This window comes from Tursiops truncatus, chromosome 8 (genome assembly GCF_011762595.2).
Source record: "Tursiops truncatus isolate mTurTru1 chromosome 8, mTurTru1.mat.Y, whole genome shotgun sequence".
Taxonomy (NCBI): Eukaryota; Metazoa; Chordata; class Mammalia; order Artiodactyla; family Delphinidae; genus Tursiops; species Tursiops truncatus.
The window spans coordinates 66,256,926-66,273,933 of record NC_047041.1 but is presented as its reverse complement, the minus strand read 5'-3'; the positions used below and the strand labels follow the sequence as shown (position 1 = coordinate 66,273,933).

General features: G+C 48.2%; 1 protein-coding gene across 16 annotated transcripts in view; it reads right to left on the bottom strand.

The window, feature by feature from the left end:
• BMAL1 (basic helix-loop-helix ARNT like 1) overlaps positions 1 to 17,008 on the bottom strand; it is a 103,821-nt gene that overhangs the window by 7,713 nt on the left and 79,100 nt on the right. For 12 of the 16 annotated variants that reach the window (XM_019947961.3, XM_073808635.1, XM_073808636.1 and 9 more), the window contains 8 exons: positions 13,146 to 13,238; positions 11,898 to 12,015; positions 9,272 to 9,421; positions 6,532 to 6,778; positions 4,910 to 5,016; positions 3,379 to 3,529; positions 2,533 to 2,621; positions 873 to 996 (listed from right to left, as the gene is read on the bottom strand). In XM_019947961.3, coding sequence (XP_019803520.1) covers positions 873 to 996; positions 2,533 to 2,621; positions 3,379 to 3,529; positions 4,910 to 5,016; positions 6,532 to 6,778; positions 9,272 to 9,421; positions 11,898 to 12,015; positions 13,146 to 13,238 — 1,079 coding nt within the window. The remainder of the gene's footprint in view (positions 1 to 872; positions 997 to 2,532; positions 2,622 to 3,378; positions 3,530 to 4,909; positions 5,017 to 6,531; positions 6,779 to 9,271; positions 9,422 to 11,897; positions 12,016 to 13,145; positions 13,239 to 17,008) is intronic. The other 4 variants (XM_019947964.3, XM_033862577.1, XM_019947963.3 and 1 more) reach the window with 3 other exon arrangements.

Genomic DNA, 17,008 nt, shown 5'->3' with positions numbered 1-17,008 from the left:
GGGATCCTATGATTATGTTCCATTAAGTTTGTATGCCTGAGGACCTGGTTACCACCCTCTCCATTGCCCAAATTCAAATGGACTTATAATTACTGCTTCCCTCTCAATGACTGTTCTTAAAGACTTAATTAACAATTTTTGAACACTCGCTACATGTCAGTTCTAGGAACTTTCCTGAGTTCTTTCACAATCCTAGGGCAATTTCAGGGAGATAGATATTGCCTCCCTTTTATGGCTGAAGTCAACAGAGTCCAATAAGTTAAATGAATCTCCTAAGCAGAGGCCTAGGACTCAACCCCGATAAACTGCTTCAGAGCTTCTTCTCTTTCATATGGAACAGGAGTTCCGCCCAAGGGAGCTTCTATTACTAGCTGATTTGCTTGGTCTCTATTACTAACCCTAGGCAACTTTTTGACTGGAAGAAGCTAACGTTTTGTTAAGGCCCAGATCAAGGCAGTTCACAGCTCTGCTCCTGCAGTCCTGTAATGTTAGTGTTCATCTACCCACTGGGAAGCTCCTTGGGTCATATACAAAGTAATGAGAAAGTTGAGCCTCCCAGAGTTCCATTTAGCTCTGGCCTGTTTGGGTTTAGCTTCCTTATTTAAAGGCAGGATTTCTCAGTCTCGACACTACTGACATTTTGGACTGAAAAATTCTTCCTTAGGGGTCAGGGCTTGGGAGGGCTGTCCTGTGACTGTAGAATGTTTAGCAAGCAGCATCCCTGGTCTCTATCCACTGGATGTTTAGCAACAACCTCCCACTCAGTTGTGACAACCAAAAATGTCTCCAGACATCAACAAAACATCCCTTGGGGGGCAAAGTGCCCTGGGGTTGAGAACACTGGTTTAAGGGAACAACTAGGTGTTACTTGCCTGTGGATTTCCATGATTTCCTCAGCAATCATTCGACCTATTTTTCCTGCCCCAGCCCTGGTTCCCCCTGGAATCCCTGGAACAGTGGGGTGGGTCCTCTTTGGGCCACCTACAACAGAGGAATCTGAGAGTGGGAAAGGGGAAGAAAGCAGAGGGAGAAATGCTATTATGTGTTAAATTAAATCCACTTCATCCCATGATCCACTTGAAGTTAAAGCTTAGGGTTGTGCCCTGAGGGACATGAGAGCCACAGCTTGTCAGGAAAAGGCATTCCAGCAGGGAAAAGCTCAGGTTTCCTTCCAGGATCAGAGATGTTGATATTAAAGCTTCTAATTCCTCATGCACTCAACATATGCTGGCCGAAAGCCACTGGGCTGCACACCAGAGTCACAGAGATAAGTCGGCATCCCTGCCCTCAAGGAGCTCACAGTCTAATGGGGAGACACACAAGATAAACAATGGCTAGAACAAACTGCGATAAGTTTTACAGGTCAGCAAGAAGCACCCAACTCATGCAGGGCCAGGTGCAACCTCCTGGAAGAAATGAACTCTGAGCTCAGTCTTGAGAGAGGAGCATAAAGTAGGTTGGCAGAGAGGTAAGGAGGGGAAAGCACTCCAGGCACAGCAACCAGTGTATGCAAGAGCACTGAGGCAGGACACAACTTGGGAGACTACGCCAAGAAATTCATTACAAATGAGGATGGAGGAGTGACAGATGAAACTGAGAGGCAGGTACCAGTCAGACCGTGAAGGGCCTTGGATGCCACACTAACAGATTTGAACAGTATCCACAGGGGACAAGGGGCACCGAAGTGCTTGACACAGAAAAACACAAGTTCACCGTGTGGAGAATGAACCGCAGTGGAGGACGCGGGCGCAGAGGAGGGCAGGGCGACTAGAGTTGGGCAGTTATCTGCAGGAAGCCAAGCAACAGATGGGGAGGGTGAGGTAGCAATAGTGGGGTTGGAGAAGTTTAAAGAGAAGGGACAGGAGTGTGTGTTTTGATATAATGGGAGAGGTAGGAGTCACGGTTTCTGGCTTAACCGACCAGACTGTGGGTGAGGGTGTGTGCAGAGAACCCATCTGGATGTGCGGAGTTATAGGTGCCTGTGGGACTCCAGGTGGCTTCGCCCAGGAGGCCGCCGGAAAGGCAGATCTGGAGCTCAGGAATGAAACCGGATGTAGGATTCATCGATGCAGAGGCAGGGGCTGAAGCCATGCAAGAAGAGGCCTGAGGAAGCAGGAGTCAGGTGCGGAGCGCAGCGGCCAAGGCCGAGCCGGGGGAGGGCCCCGCCGGGAACAGCACACCCCGGTGCTGACAGACACCCTCCTCCCACCACGGGATCCCGGCAGCCATCCCCGAGAGCACTTCACATCGCAGCCGCTGGGAAGCCAGGGGGAGGAGAGCACAGGCAGCAGGAGCTGCCCTGTCAAGGCTTCCGGGGTCCAGGCAGCCTCAGCAAAGGTACAAACAAGTTCCCGGCATTCCAGGCTCAACAGAGAAAGTAAGATGACAGCGTCCTCAGTGATCATCCCCGCGAGGCCTCCCTTGTTCCACAGAAGATGGTGGCCGGGGACCCCAAATACCGGGGGCTCAGGGATGGGGGCCACGAGCAGCTTCTCAGGGGCAAGCCCAGACGTCCCGGCGGCACATAGTTACCTTCTCCAGAGGGCAGCGTGCTGTCCATGCTGCGGGGGGATGCTGTGGGCTGAGGGAAGCTTGGGTCCCCGCCTTCCAGGACGTTGGCTCTGTGAACATCCCAGCAACAAGGAAACGTGAGTCAGGCCTGCTCAGAACTGTGCACCTTTCACCTTGGCCAAGGTGTACGGTGTCCACTCTGGACCTGGACAGGCCACGAAATGAAGTGTCTGAGCGGCTCACAGGTCTCCTCACTGTCTGAGGACACGATGGACAGCACCCCGGCCTCTGGCCTCCCTGGTGCAGGTGGGGCGCAGTCCAGCGCAGGTGGCGACTGAAGCAGCCCACTGCCGGCCCCAGCCCCTCGATCGGCTCCGCCTACAGGTGGGGGGTTTGGACCTCATGGGGAAGGAGATGTGGGGAGCAGGCCAAAGAGGAGGGCCTTCCCTTCCTTGCTCACCCAGCAGGTGGCAGCCTTTGAGGGGGCATTCCAGGGGCTCAGATCCTCGCCCCTCCTCAGCCAAAGCCAGTATGGGCTGGTGAGCCTCTCAAGGATTACCAAGCCTTCCCTCCATAGTGATACCAGTGGATGCCAGGCCTGCGGAACGCAAAGGCTTTACCGGGTAGGAAACGCTGCTGTCTCCGGCAGCAATTCCACCAGCCGGGGCCTCAGAGGTATGAGTACTGAAGCTCATCCCTCGTTAACCACCTTTTGGCTTCCGCCAGTCCCAAGGCTTCACAGGATATCAGCAAGACGGCAGTAAAGGATGCAATACTGGCTGTCACCTGTACCCCCTTTCCCAGGTAAGGGGCCCAAGGCATTTCCCTGTGAAGCAAGGGAGCTTCTGATATACGAAAAACACTTACAAAACAACGGTGTTGGTGGAGACAATGTATTCTACTTCCTTGGTCCAAGGGTTCATGAAACTGAACCACCGACTCCGTAGTGTGATGAAAGAACCATCTTTGATTTTAAACTTATAGCAATTAGTTGTAATCTTTTCTCTTGTCTGTAAAACTGAAAATACAAAGAGACCATGAACATCATTGTTTCCTCAGACAAATGCATTAAACTAACCAAATCCTAAGTGCGCTTGGGCTCCGAGGCCGTCCCTCCTTAATGAGCCATGGGAGCTGGCGCTTCAGAGAACAGGCTGTTTCTGAGGGTCTGACTCTGAGCCTTCCAACCTGCAACTGTTCTTCAGAGTGTATGAAATGAAGGCTCTGGGAATAACTGACTGCATTCTAGACATCTAACTGGAATCAGCTATGAAGTAAACACCACACAACGAGAAGGCACTGTCCAAAGGGCCCATGTTATTTCCCCATCACAAAGCCTGAAGGCAGTACAGCATTTTTAGGACATTTGGATTCAGAGAGGTCACTCACCTATGGAAACCTCATTCTTTCATGTAACAAACATGTAATGAGCATCTTTCATGTGCCAGGCACTGGAGGTAAAAGAGGAGACAGGATGTGACTCCTGCCCTCAGGAGAGGCAGAGGAGATCAGTCTTGAGGGATGAATACAAGTCTGCCAAGGGGAGAGAGGGAAGAACCCAGCACTGCCCGAGGAGTGGCAGGGCCTGGTAGGGCAGGGAATGGAGAGATGGTCAGTGTGGCTGGAGCACAGGCCTCTGCAGGCGGAGATGGGGGCGGGGTAAAGCTGGGGAGGTGGGTCAGGGCCAGAAGGTGGAGGGCCTTTTGAATGCCTGCAAGGGTGATTGGGCTTGAGTCTAAAGGCAGGAGGTTTTAAGCATGGATGTGACATTACCAGGCTCGATCTATCAGAGCATAAATGGGATAGTGACGGAAGATGGACTGCGGACAGAAGCGAGTGGGGAGGCCTGTTAGGAGTCCGTCACGATTATCAGGTGGGTACAAGGGCTGAACCAGGGTCTTGGCAGTGGAGGTGGCAGAAAGGGGCCTCTTTGGAAATGCATGTCTGAGGTGAATGAACAGTTCTGATGGAGGAAGAAGTAAAGGAGGGAGTCGATGTTGGTCTCCATCTCAGGAGGCTACACATTGGGCCATGCCATTAATCAAGAGGGAAATGTAGGAGGCGATGCAGGGTTTTGCAGAAAAGAATTGGATCCGTTTGGGCCATACGAAACCTTTGTAGGGTCCAGATAAATCCTCTGAACAAGAGATGCCTTCTGGAAATTGCCCTGGCCCAAGTATAGGAACCTGCTAGGCAGTGGGGTAGGGGGTTATCCGTAAGGGGCTAGATGGGGCTGGGCGAAGCAGAAGCCTCCTCTCCTCACAGATGTCTTGGCCTGAAGACTCCTGGGCTGGTTGACTCCCATGTCAGAGGCAGATTTCTCTGTGAGGTTACGTGGACTAGTCTAGAAGCGGGGGGGGCACTTTAAACTTAAGACCTGTTGTACAACCCAGCTTACCTTGCCTATGACATTCTGCGAGATGTCCTATGTCATCTTGGTGAAAATATTCATAACATGAGGTGCCTAGAAGTTCTTGTGGTAAATATGCCAAAATAGCTGTTGCCCTAAAAGGGAATTTTTTTTAAAAAAAGAAAAAGCCATTCAGACGATTAACAGCATCTCTGCACCAGCTGAATCCCGCTACAGCCAGTGAAAACAAGGTCAAAGCCGGGTGGGTTCAGAGGGCTTACTACATGGGTTTTGTTTTTTTCTCATGAAACTGACTTTAATCAGGGCTATAAAAACAGAGGGAGGGCTTCCCTGGTGGCACAGTGGTTGAGAGTCCGCCTGCCGATGCAGGGGACGCGGGTTCGTGCCCCGGTCTGGGAAGATCCCACATGCCGCGGAGCGGCTGGGCCCGTGAGCCATGGCCGCTGAGCCTGCGCGTCCGGAGCCTGTGCTCCGCAACGGGAGAGGCCACAACAGTGAGAGGCCCCACGTACCGCAAAAAAAGAAAAAAAAAAAAAAAAAACAGAGGGAAAGAAAGCAAAGAATCCTTTCAAAGGGGCTGTTAGCACAAGATATCAAATTTTAGGAGGTTTAAAAGTAGTAACTGTATTAGATAAAAATGTGGTCGAACTCTAAACTCCAGGGCAAAGCTTCTCCAATTTACCGGCTGCTTTTTAGCAGGATGACCAAACACCAGACGCTCCAGCAGCGGGGCCCACAAGGACCTTGAGAGGTGGCCGCCTCCTTTTCCAGTATTTAGTGACTATTATCTAATAGCCAGAAAAATTACTACCCTGTGAATACTCTTAAGGAGGCAGCAGAGAACAGTGGAAATTTGGGGACATCTGGGTTCTTAGCCCAGGTCTACTGCCGATGGGTTGTGAATTCTGGAGAAGGCCAGGCTTCAGGCTGAGTCTCAGTTCAACCACCATAAAAAATGAGACTGGACTAGATCAGTGTTGTCCAGAAGAACTTTCTGAGAAGACAGAAATGTTCTACCTATGTGGGAATAGAATCTAAAAAAGAGTGGATATATGTATATGTATAACTGATTCACTTTGCTGTACTGTAGAAACTAACACAACATTGTAAGTCAACTATACTCCAATAAAAATTAATTAAAAAAAAAGAAATGTTCTGCATGGATACCATTAGACACATGTGTCTGCTAAGTACTTGAAATGTAGCTAGTGAGCCTGAGGAATTGAATTTTTAATTTAATTTAAATTGATTAAATTAAAATTAAATTGCCATATGGGGTTACTATAGCAGATGACTGACTGTATTGACAGCTCAGGACTAATCTTTTCCGAGTCCCACATGCCAGAATTTCAGTCACAGTAATTAATGGTCCTGGAACCTTCCATGGATTCAGATAGCATACTATGCCTACTATTTCTCTTTTAGCCATGGACATCAAACCACCCCACTTCATTGTCTCTACATGCCAAAGAATGACATGGAGAAAAATCTCTGTATTTATGATGATAACCCACTGGGTCTCATTGTTCATCAGATACACCCATCATTTCCTTCTCTCTATCCCTAAGAAAGACAGCCGATGGCCCAGTCTTCTCTGCTTTACTCATTGTTCTACCATCATTGTTCAAGCGTAATGTGCAGACTCTTACCTCTGGTCTACAAAAACAAACTTCCCATCTATTGCATGCCGAGAGACATATTCCATAGATTTCACCCTGATTTCCCCGTTCGCCGGTTGTGGAACCATGTGAGAGTGCAGTCGTCCGATGGCGACAAGGCAGCTGAGATTACACCCCTCGTTGTCTGGTTCGTTGTCTTCGTCCAGCCCCATTTTTGTGGGCGGCCAACTTTTCAAATAGCCTGTGCTGTGGATTGTGCAGAAGCTTTTTCGATCTGCTAGAAAGCAAAGTCCACGGTCAATGTCAGTGTGGCTTTGGGGCCTGGGGGCACAGGCAGCCTAGTCGGGGGATGTAGGTAGGGAATCAAAATATAAAAACCAAAGCCTTACTGTCCAGAAGTTAGTATCTAGTGAGAGAGAAGACAGAAAAAACAGGTATCATCCAGTGTCATATACGCCTTGTAGAGCTGGTTACAGCAAAAGGGCATCACGTGCACCAAGGAAGCAGGAGCTAAATCTCCCTGGGGAGAAGCAGGCCGCCCCGAAGAACTAGGAAGGAGGTGGATCAAGAAGGATGAGCACTGGGTAAGGGACCAGAATCTGTAAAGGTCTGAGAACATACAAAGGCACAGAGAGGCATCCTGTACAGGAGACAGCAAAAAGCTCCCTGTGGTCGAAGGGAAAAGGGAGGCGCCGGGGGTGGAGTTGGAAGGGCAGGTTGGGAGCATATCGTCGGAGCCTTGGATTATTTGCTCACAAATGTGTTAACCTTTTTCAGGTAGGAAATGGAGAGCTTCTGAAGGTGTTTAAGTGGGGAAACAGCAAAATCACATCGTGATTTGGATGTTCTAGGAGGAGAGTGTTGGGTGAACTGGAAGACATGCACGAGATGCTGAGGACTGTACCATGGCAGTGCCGTGAAGATGAGGCAGGGCAGGACACAGGAGAAATTTCTGAGCTTGAACTGCTGAGATTTGGTATGAGTACCAAAATATTTGGTATGAAAAAAGAAAATAAAGATGACTCCAACTTTTTCAGATTGAGTGGTTAGCTGGTATTATACAATTTATTGACTCAGGGCAGAGAATACAGAGTAAGTTTTAGAGGAGGGGGAGAAAAGATTTCAATTTGGGACACATTAAGTGTGGAGCACCTGTGGATTCCAACAGTAACACATCCTTATGGAATAGTTTACCAAGCATCAGGTCTGTGCTAGTTACTGGGAAACAGTGAAAAACAAATCAGACCTGCCTTTGTGGAATTCAGTCTAATGGGGGAGAGATATTTTAAACAAATAACTACATAACTGCAACTGTAAGCAAGTGTTAGAAAGAAACCCTACAGGGTGCTACAAGCAGACATAAGGCAGCCTGAGGGAGGGAGTGAGTGACAGACATTGAGGTCCACTCTAAAGGACGAGCTCGAGCGAGTCAGGGAGGGGAGCTGGTGGCGAGAGAGGGGCATTCCCGTCAGAGGTGACAGAACATACGGAGACTTTGGGTAGAAAGGGTTTGGAGGCATCAAAAGGAGGTCAGCAAGTCTCAAACGTATGGAGTAGTGTCAGGGGCGGGGGTTTGCAAAGTCACATGAAGGATTTTAAACTTTTCTTCAAGAGCAGCGGGAACCACTGATGGGTTTAAAACAGGGGGCTGATACGAAGATTTGTTTTTTTTCTTCTTCTATTTTTTGGCCACGCCGCATGGCATGCGGGAGTTCCCCAACTAGGGATCGAACCTGCACCCCCTGCAATGGAAGCGTGGCGTCTTAACCACTGGACAGCCAGAGAAGTCCCAAGATTTGCTTTTAGAAAGGTCACTCTGGCCACGTGGGGGGCTGGAAAGCGTGAGGAGCCTGCTTCACCAGGCCTATGAGATCCAGGGTAGCCTCCATCTAGCGACAGTAACAGTAAACATGGAGATGGGTAAACATACTTCAGATAACTTCTGCAGGGGCAATTCATGGCAGCAAGACATTATGACTGACTAGATCAGGAGGGAGGGAAAGGGGGTGAGGGTGCCCCCCAGGCTTCTAGCACGCACAGCTAGATGGACAGTAGTGCCGTTTACCTTCGAGGGGAAGCTCAGGTGGTTACTTCTACATATATCATGTTTGAGATGCCCTTGAGATGTCCAAGCAGGTAGATTAAATAAGCAGTTAATTTACAAATCTGGAGTTCAAAAGAGAAGTGCAGGCTAGACATATGAACCTGGAAGTTAGTGGCATATAAATGTCATTGGAAGCTAAGGGGGCGGCTGACTGTCATTGGAAGCTAAGGGCGCGGCTGACATTACCTGTGGATGAGTATCTATCTACTCTTAGGAGAAGAGGCTGGGGACAGAAGAGGAGGAAGCAACAAGAGGAACCCGGAAGAAAGCCCGGAGTGGGAGAGGACAGGAAGGAAAACACTTCACAATGGAAGAAAAATGAGAAGTGTCCACTGCACTTAGCCACCTGCAGGCACTGGTGAACTTAGAATAATTCTGGTGGGCTCGTGGGTGCTGGGGAGGCAGGGGGCTGTGACTCTATTAGAGAGTATTCTTTCCCAACCACAGGAAAACAAACAGGACTTAAACAGAGGGAGCCTTCCCACAAACCTGTGTCATCGTGACACCATCAGGGCCTTCCAGCTCCCCCCCCACCGCTCCCCAACCGCCCCCATTGAAGGGGGGCTAGTGAGGTCCTGGCTGCAATCCTGGGACCCGCTGCTCTGAGCCCACCCCCTGCTGAGCGCTCCACCTGTGATAGGATTTAAAGAACTGTTAAGTGGTTACCTTTTTTCTTTGAGCAGGTGGAGGGGAAATCCTTGTCTTCAACCTTTACGGAAGGCCTGTTACACTTCATCCTACAGAAGAAAGAACGCCGTGCTCCAGAACATAATCGAGATGGCCCAGGGGTTATATCTGTTTTAACTGGAAGTCCAGCTGCAAATCAATACACAAAATGTGATAAACTGAGGGTAGTGTTGTCTGTCAGGAGGGGGAGTGTGCCCTTGAAGAAAGTCTTTTCTTTCCTGCCTTGCTGTTCTGTAACAATGACGTGACAATAACCCCTCTCCTCAGTCTAGGCCTTAACAGATGCTGTATGGACAGGGGCGCTGTCAACCCGGAATGCTTACAGATCACAAAGAATGCAGCGACTGATGAACGGACTAGGTGTTCCAGGGAATAAAGAAATACACACAGGGTTCCTGTCCAGCAGGAGTGGACGGCTGAAAAGGGGAGATGGAAGTTCACCAGGAAAAGACTAATGATAACACAACGTGACGTATGAGTGATCAGTGCCAAGTAAATGGCAGAAACAATCGGTGTTTCCCGGAGGCAGAAGCAGGTGGGCTGGGACTTGGAGGATGGGCAAGACCTGGATACTGGAATGGAAAGGAGGCAGCAGGACTGCCTTAAGTTCTCAACCCTGGCTGGATGCCAGAACCGCCGGATGCTTCATCAACCTGCAGATTCTGGGACCCCATTCTAGATCTGTGCTTCCCAGTGTGGTAGCCACTAGCTACAACGCAGCTATTGAGAAGCCGAAATTGGAGGTGTGCTGTACGTGTGAATGAAAATAGGATTTCAAAGACTTAGTACCAGAAAAAATGTAAAAGACCTCATTTTGGATTTAGTGTTAAATAAAATACAGTATTAAAGATAATTCTGCATTTATTTTCACTTTTTTAAACGTAGCTACCAGAAAATTTTAAATCATGTAAATTTCACATATAAACTAGCTCATATCTGTGGTCTGAATTATGGTTCCGGCCCAACTGAATTAGAGTCTCTGGAGAAAAAGCATGACTGTGATCCTGATAGAAACATGGGCTACTTGTCGGTGCAGAAGCCGGGGCTGCAGATCACGTCTGGGGGGAACAAGCACCCACTGCCCACCGCGGGAGCAGCCATCACAGGAATGGCTACTGCCGGGGGCTCCTCCTGGGTCTCCCTGCTCTCACCTACCTCCCGCACTGCTGCCTCAGTGATCCTCCCCGAATGCCAATCCGAGCCCGCCCCGCCTGGTTCACAGCCCTTCACTGTGTCCCCACAGATGAAAAGGTCTTCGTGGTCCAGCCCTCTCCCTCCCCTGCATGTTCTGTTCCAGCAGCACCGGCAGCCCACAGCACCGCACGTCTGCACCCGTCCACAAATCATTTCTTCTGCTCCTTTCCTCCCTTCATCATTTGGCAAACACTAATTCATCTTTTCAAACCCACCTGGAGCTGTCACCTGCTCCGTGATGCCTGTACCCACGCCCACGTGAGAATTAATCATCGTTCTCTATGCCTGGCACTACATCTATGGCTGTACCCATTATGAATGGCGCTGTCTCCTTGTCTCCCTGACTACATGGTAAGAGCTTTAGAGGCAAGGACCAAACAGCATTCATCTTTCTCTTCTGAGGTCACTAAAAAAATTGCAGGACCCTACTATAAAGGGCAACAGGTACCAGGGACTGCATTGTACTTACAGGAAGAAGAGGAGTGCCTTAGTGAAAAGGATGATTTAAAGGAGATTCCTCTGGTGGTTATTTCCTTCCAGAGATTACAATGGAGAGCTTGGAAGCAAGAAACTAGTTAGGCTATGATGGCACTGGGCCAAGGTGAATATACCATGTTGTGCTTACTCTGTGCTGGAAACTATGTACTCCGTTATTAGCATATTAAATCCTCACAACTTGATGAAATAGGTAACATTTTGCAGATAAGGAAGCTGAGGCACAGAGAGGTTAAGTAACTTGCTCAAGGTCACACAGCTAGTAAATGGTGGAGCCAAGATGCGAGCCCTGCATTTGACTCAGAGTCTGTGCTCTTAACTGCTGGAGTGCACAGCACCCCCATGGGGCTGAAGGAGAAGAGAGCTTCTGTGGCCTCACACAGGAGGCAGGGAGCGGGTGCAGGAGCAGGAAGCTGGGGGAGAACGTGAGTGGTGGCCTGCTGCAAGAAGGAAGCAGGGAGGCGGGCAGGGCATCTAATGAAGAACCACTTTGGTCAAAGAAGCGTCACATTTACACTTGAAGTTTTCTTACTTTCATCTTATGAGGCTGCATGAGTGCAACTCAGATAAATAGAGGTGATTTTCTCAGGGGGAACAAATCAAACTGATGTGAACCCTTTTAACGCAGGAACATACAACTTGGAATTTTTAGATTCTGAAAAAAAAAATGACTAAAAATCAGAAAGAATCAAATGAAAGTAGCTGTTTCTCCTCTCACGAGTTTGGACATTGAATTTTTTTCTTCTTTCTTCTCTTCTAACATAAACAATCCCACTGAGCCAAAGACAGCACCTGGGACCCAGATAAAGGGCAGAGAGATAGGAACCCAGAGGCTGAGGTCCGCACACACTGCTCAGCCCGGCGCTCAGCCGTCTGGGCAGGCAGCTGAGGAAGCAGCGGCGGATCCCAAACTCACTTTTTGCATCTATGAGCCGCTCCCGGGGTGCAGTGTCAGAGGAGGAGAGCTGCTCCTTGACTTTGGCGATATCTTTAGGATGCAGGTAGTCAAATAAACTCTGACCAATCAGATCATTCTGTGGGAATGTATCATCAAAAAGGACAAGTCAACGGCACGTGGAACATACATTAACCAACAAGGGCTTGGCCTTTACTCTGCATTTTTAAGCACGAGAATTTCAAATATTTCATGTGTTAACATGTACACACGTCCAGTCACTTTGCCTAGATATAGACACAATGAATGAGGCACTGGGAGTGTGGTTTTGATAAGACACGAAGGCAAAAGGGCTCAACCACATACATAAATAGTTCATGCTCCTCTACGGCAAAAGTCTTTCAGTATGTATTCCTTTTCATTTATTTCTGAGGCCCACAGATTTCCTTCTAAGACCTCAGAGGGAGGAATGTAGGGCGTGGGCTCTGACTCTAGCTCCATTAAACCTCTGTTCTTAAACAAGTTGTGTCATACTATTCGCCTCACTAGCCTAATTGTTAGCAGAGATAAAAATAACTTCTTCCATAGCTTTGCTCTAAGACTAAAAAGAGCAAAACACCTTGGAAACACTAAATTTACATTAATTCTAATTTATATAAATGTTATTTTGATTCTGCAATTCTTCTGCTTTACTAAGTTTCCATGCAAATACCAGCATGTGAATGAGTGAATGAATGAAAAAAATGAGTAAAAACTCTAGGGACAAAATAGGTGAAAAGCTCTGTTCTAGAAGCATTTATAAATGGTTATCTTATATGATCCTACAAACGGTCATAGATTGTATGGATTACTACAATCATTTTTTAGAGGACGCTGAGGTTCAATAGAGCTAATAAGTGACATATCACTGTTAACACAGTATGGGTGGATTCCCATTTTTCTTATTCCCTGGTATTGTATGGTCTGCCTACCTGTCTTCCTTGTCAGACAGCCCCTTGCCCCCCTACCCCTACACTGTGGGCTATTTATCTTGCAGCAGTGAGAAAGTTACAATGCTGATAAGGTCGAACTTCCCAGTGGGGGAAGCACATTAAAGGAAGTTTTCTAAGTTTATATTCATTTCTGTGTACAGAATCTTCTGGAAGAAGGATGGGGTGGGGGAATATATAAGCACTTCACATGTCACTTGTCCACCATAATTATTCTGAGAAGTGGGGTGACCTTTTTGGCTGCTGTGAGGCTGCCCAGAACCAGCAGCAGGAGCAGTACCTGGCTGTAGTTGAGGATCTTGAAGACAGACTCTGACACAAAGAGGATCTTCCCTCGGTCACATCCTACGACAAACAAAAATCCATCTGCTGCCTAATCAGGAGAAATGGATAATCAATTTATCACACTTTAGGAAACATGATTTATAGTCACTCTGATAGCAAATAAGGATTGTTTTCTAAGTATCCAAAGCACAGGACTGCAGTCATTGACAGTTTCACAGGTATCCTGAGAACAGGATGTTCAGAACAAATGCCTGCCGAGAATAGTAAGATTCTCTCCAAGGCGGATATACACACATGTATTATCTAATGATTACAGGGGATAGTGCCATTAGAGTAAGTTCTGTTTCAAGGCAGAACTCAGCTTAAGAATTTTCCTTTGACTGCATGAAGGTCCAGAGAAATACATTTCATTGCTCTAAGTATAACAATGCTGTAATATCATAGAATCTGAGAGCGGAAGGAAACTTTAGGATCAGAACCCCCTGGTCCAATATCGCAGCCTCCATCTGTCCTCAACTCGAACACCTCCATTTCCAGGGAGCTCTCGGGAACAGTGGTTCTCAACATTTGACATGGGGTTTGCTTTTGGTTTTTTACGCTGATGGTCTGGAATGGGGCTAGATCACTGGTATGATTATTACCCCCTCCCCATCCCACCCTTACCCCCACCCAAAAGTGATTCTAACGTACACAGGCTCGAGAAGTACTGCTCCCAAGTATTATCGCTTGACCCAGGGCTGGGCTGTTTGTATCCTAAATTATACAAAAAAAGAAAAGCAAAAATTTCCCCTGACTTTCTTTTCACCTCTTCTTCACTTTAAATACAGGTAAAAATCCAAAGGGCCAGTAAAGATAGGTGTGGAGACAGGACAGTATTTGTTGGATAGACTGAAGCAGGTAAACACCAAAGCTACGGTACCTGAGAGCTTAGGATGTTTTGTGCATGTGTGACTGAATCCTATCCACGACTTTCCAGGCGGGCAACTACTCAACTCCTGCCGGGGCCTTCCCGGTGCCAGGGAGGTGCTCCGTTCTCTACCACGCACTTGCTCTACATTCAGCTACCACGGGCTAAATCACAGTGCGTCATTATCTTGCGTTATTTGCTGGGCCGCAGCCTGTCCTTTGGAAGAATCTAGAGAACCCTTTTCCACAAAAGGGCCTTCGGGATGCAGTTTAATTCAAAGAACTAGGAAATGAATTCATGTGCCAGAAGGTAACAGAATGGTACATGCACTTGTGCTGGGATAAAAGAAGTGAGTAAAAGGGGAACAGATTCACTATTGCTGTGAGAGGGCTTGGCAGGCTGTCCTGCCAGAAGGAAGCTGAGGATGATCCTTTCCTAAGTTAGGTCTCTGAGCTGGCCCAGGGGCAAGGGATGACGGTGAGGGGGAAGCGACTTCCCAAGCACCATCTGCTGGAAGCCTCATTCTGTCAAAAAAGAGAGTATTAATAACTTCCTCACTTGCCTTGCTGACAATCTCATATCTAACGAGAAAAGAGAGTATTTTGAGGCTTTTCATTAATGAAGCGATGTGGCACAAAAGATGCCTGGGAAGAAGGTGCTCGTGACATCCTGGAAAAAATGCTGGGCAGAGTCAGGCCCAAACTGGTGACACGAGTGCAGTGGATTTGAACACATGCAGGGGAGGGAGAGGAGGTTCCAGAGGCTGGTGAACACGGTCAGCACAGGGGAGGCACAAAACATTCCGACACCGCTTTACTAGGGCAGATAAACACCAGCAGGTGAAGAAGCTGGGGCTGAGGAGACAGCCAGAGGGCAGAGGGGTGAGACACAAGCACCACGGGGCCAGAAGACCAGGGCAGGCTCGCCCTCAGGGAGGACGGTGTTAAGTTAATGAATGACACGGAGCCGAAGCAGCCGCCACGTTTTCAAAACTCGGGACATACAGGATTCAGACACTATAAACTGATCAGGTTCACTGCTCCCTGACACGCCGGTTATTAAAGATATTTTGAAAGCACTTAGTAAAGAATGCTATTAGTCAGATTTGCACTGGTAAGGAAAAGTGGAAGTCCAGTTCCTGCTGCCAAACCGTTCAAACATCATCTGAGTGGACCCTGCCATCTGTTGAAGCAAATTCCCAAGAACTGGGCACCTGGAAGCGGCAAGGAATCAGACAGTACTTCACAGCCACTGAGATGGGCCAGAGATGTGAGAAAAGTTCCATCAGGGAAGACAAGTCACCACTGACGTTGTCTGAGAGACAAGAGCAGAAAAGGCAAGCCCAAGATAAAGTATTTAGTTTGGATAGCATTAAAACTCTTACTCCAGACCTTGATAAGTGTGGGCATCTAATAGGAAATCATTCAGAAAAGCAGCAACAAGACAATTATTAAGCACTTGTCATCACAAAAAGAGCTGGTTTTATACATATACACACATATATATTTTTTTCTTTAAAAACACCAATTTGGACTTCCCTCGTGGTGCAGTGGTTGAGAATCTGCCAATGCAGGGGACACGGGTTCGAGCCCTGGTCTGGGAAGATCCCACATGCCACGGAGCAACTAGGCCCGTGCGCCACAACTACCGAGCCTGCGCTCTAGAGCCCGTAAGCCACAACTACTGAGCCCACGTACCACAACTGCTAAAGCTCCCGTGCCTAGAGCCAACGTTCCACAACAAGAGAAGCCACCACAATGAGAAGCCCGCACACCACAACGAAGAGTAGCCCCCGCTCGCCGCAACTAGAGAAAGCCCGCGCCCAGCAACGAAGACCCAACACAGTCAAAAAAATAAAATAAAATTTTAAAAAGTACCAAATTATCAGTATGGCAATTAGGACCAGCTACATAATATGTAGGGCCCAGTACAAAATGAAAATGTAGGGACCCTTGTTCTCAAATACAATTTTCAAGATGGCGACAGCAGAGCATTAAACCAAGTGCCAGGCCCTGTGTGACTGCATAGGTTGCATGCCCGTGAGGCCAGCCCTGGTGGTCTCTCTGGAGATGCTGCAGGTACAGTTTACATCTTAACTCCAGCAAGTCCTCCCTGAGAACAAGGACATCTTTATGAAAAGGATGGAGAGGTGAGGGCAGAGTTGGGTCTTCCGAGCGTGCCTTGAGAGGTAACCAAATGACCATCGCCAACTTCCTGAGAAGCCTTGGTCCCACCCTACAGTGTTTATCAGTGATTGGATGTTTGTAGGACAGGGCCATGCATAACCAGTAAGTCCTAAAGTGTTTGCTCAATTAGCTAGTGAATGAAAATGGAAGACAGAAGACATACCTATCCAAGCTTCAACTCACATGAAGCTCTGAAGAATCGCTAATGATAAGCTGGAATATGGGACTATCCAATAAATAGATACTTACTGGATGGATAAAAGAGAAGTTCAAAAAAACTGCACCTACGCACGATGGAAAAAACCTGGCCCAACAATAATTCACGTACAAGAGCCGGGGAGGGCCACTATTACAGCTACCCCGGATGTGGCTTCTACTGCAAGGGAGGCTACCAGGCCATCCAACCCCAGGCCAATCAGGCCACAGCTGGAGTTCCAGTGGCAGCCACTCCTGGAGGGAAATCTAGCAGACAGATGCGGTTCTGTAATGTGTGGCAACCGCTGCTCCCGACCCCCTTCTCTCCTGCCTGCGTCTACGATACTTGTTCTGCAACATGACTTGCAGCTATGGGGGACCAGGTGACATCTTCTGGATAAGCTGAAGTCCACTACTGTGCTTCCAGGAAGGTGCATCCTTTCTTGGTACAAAAGATGGCTGGCCTGGAGCCTCCCCTGCCCTTTTTCTGGCTGATCCGCTACTGAGAGCTGGCACAGGCCGTCTCACTCCAATGAGGCAACAAGCTACATGCTAGCTCAGCAGGGTTGT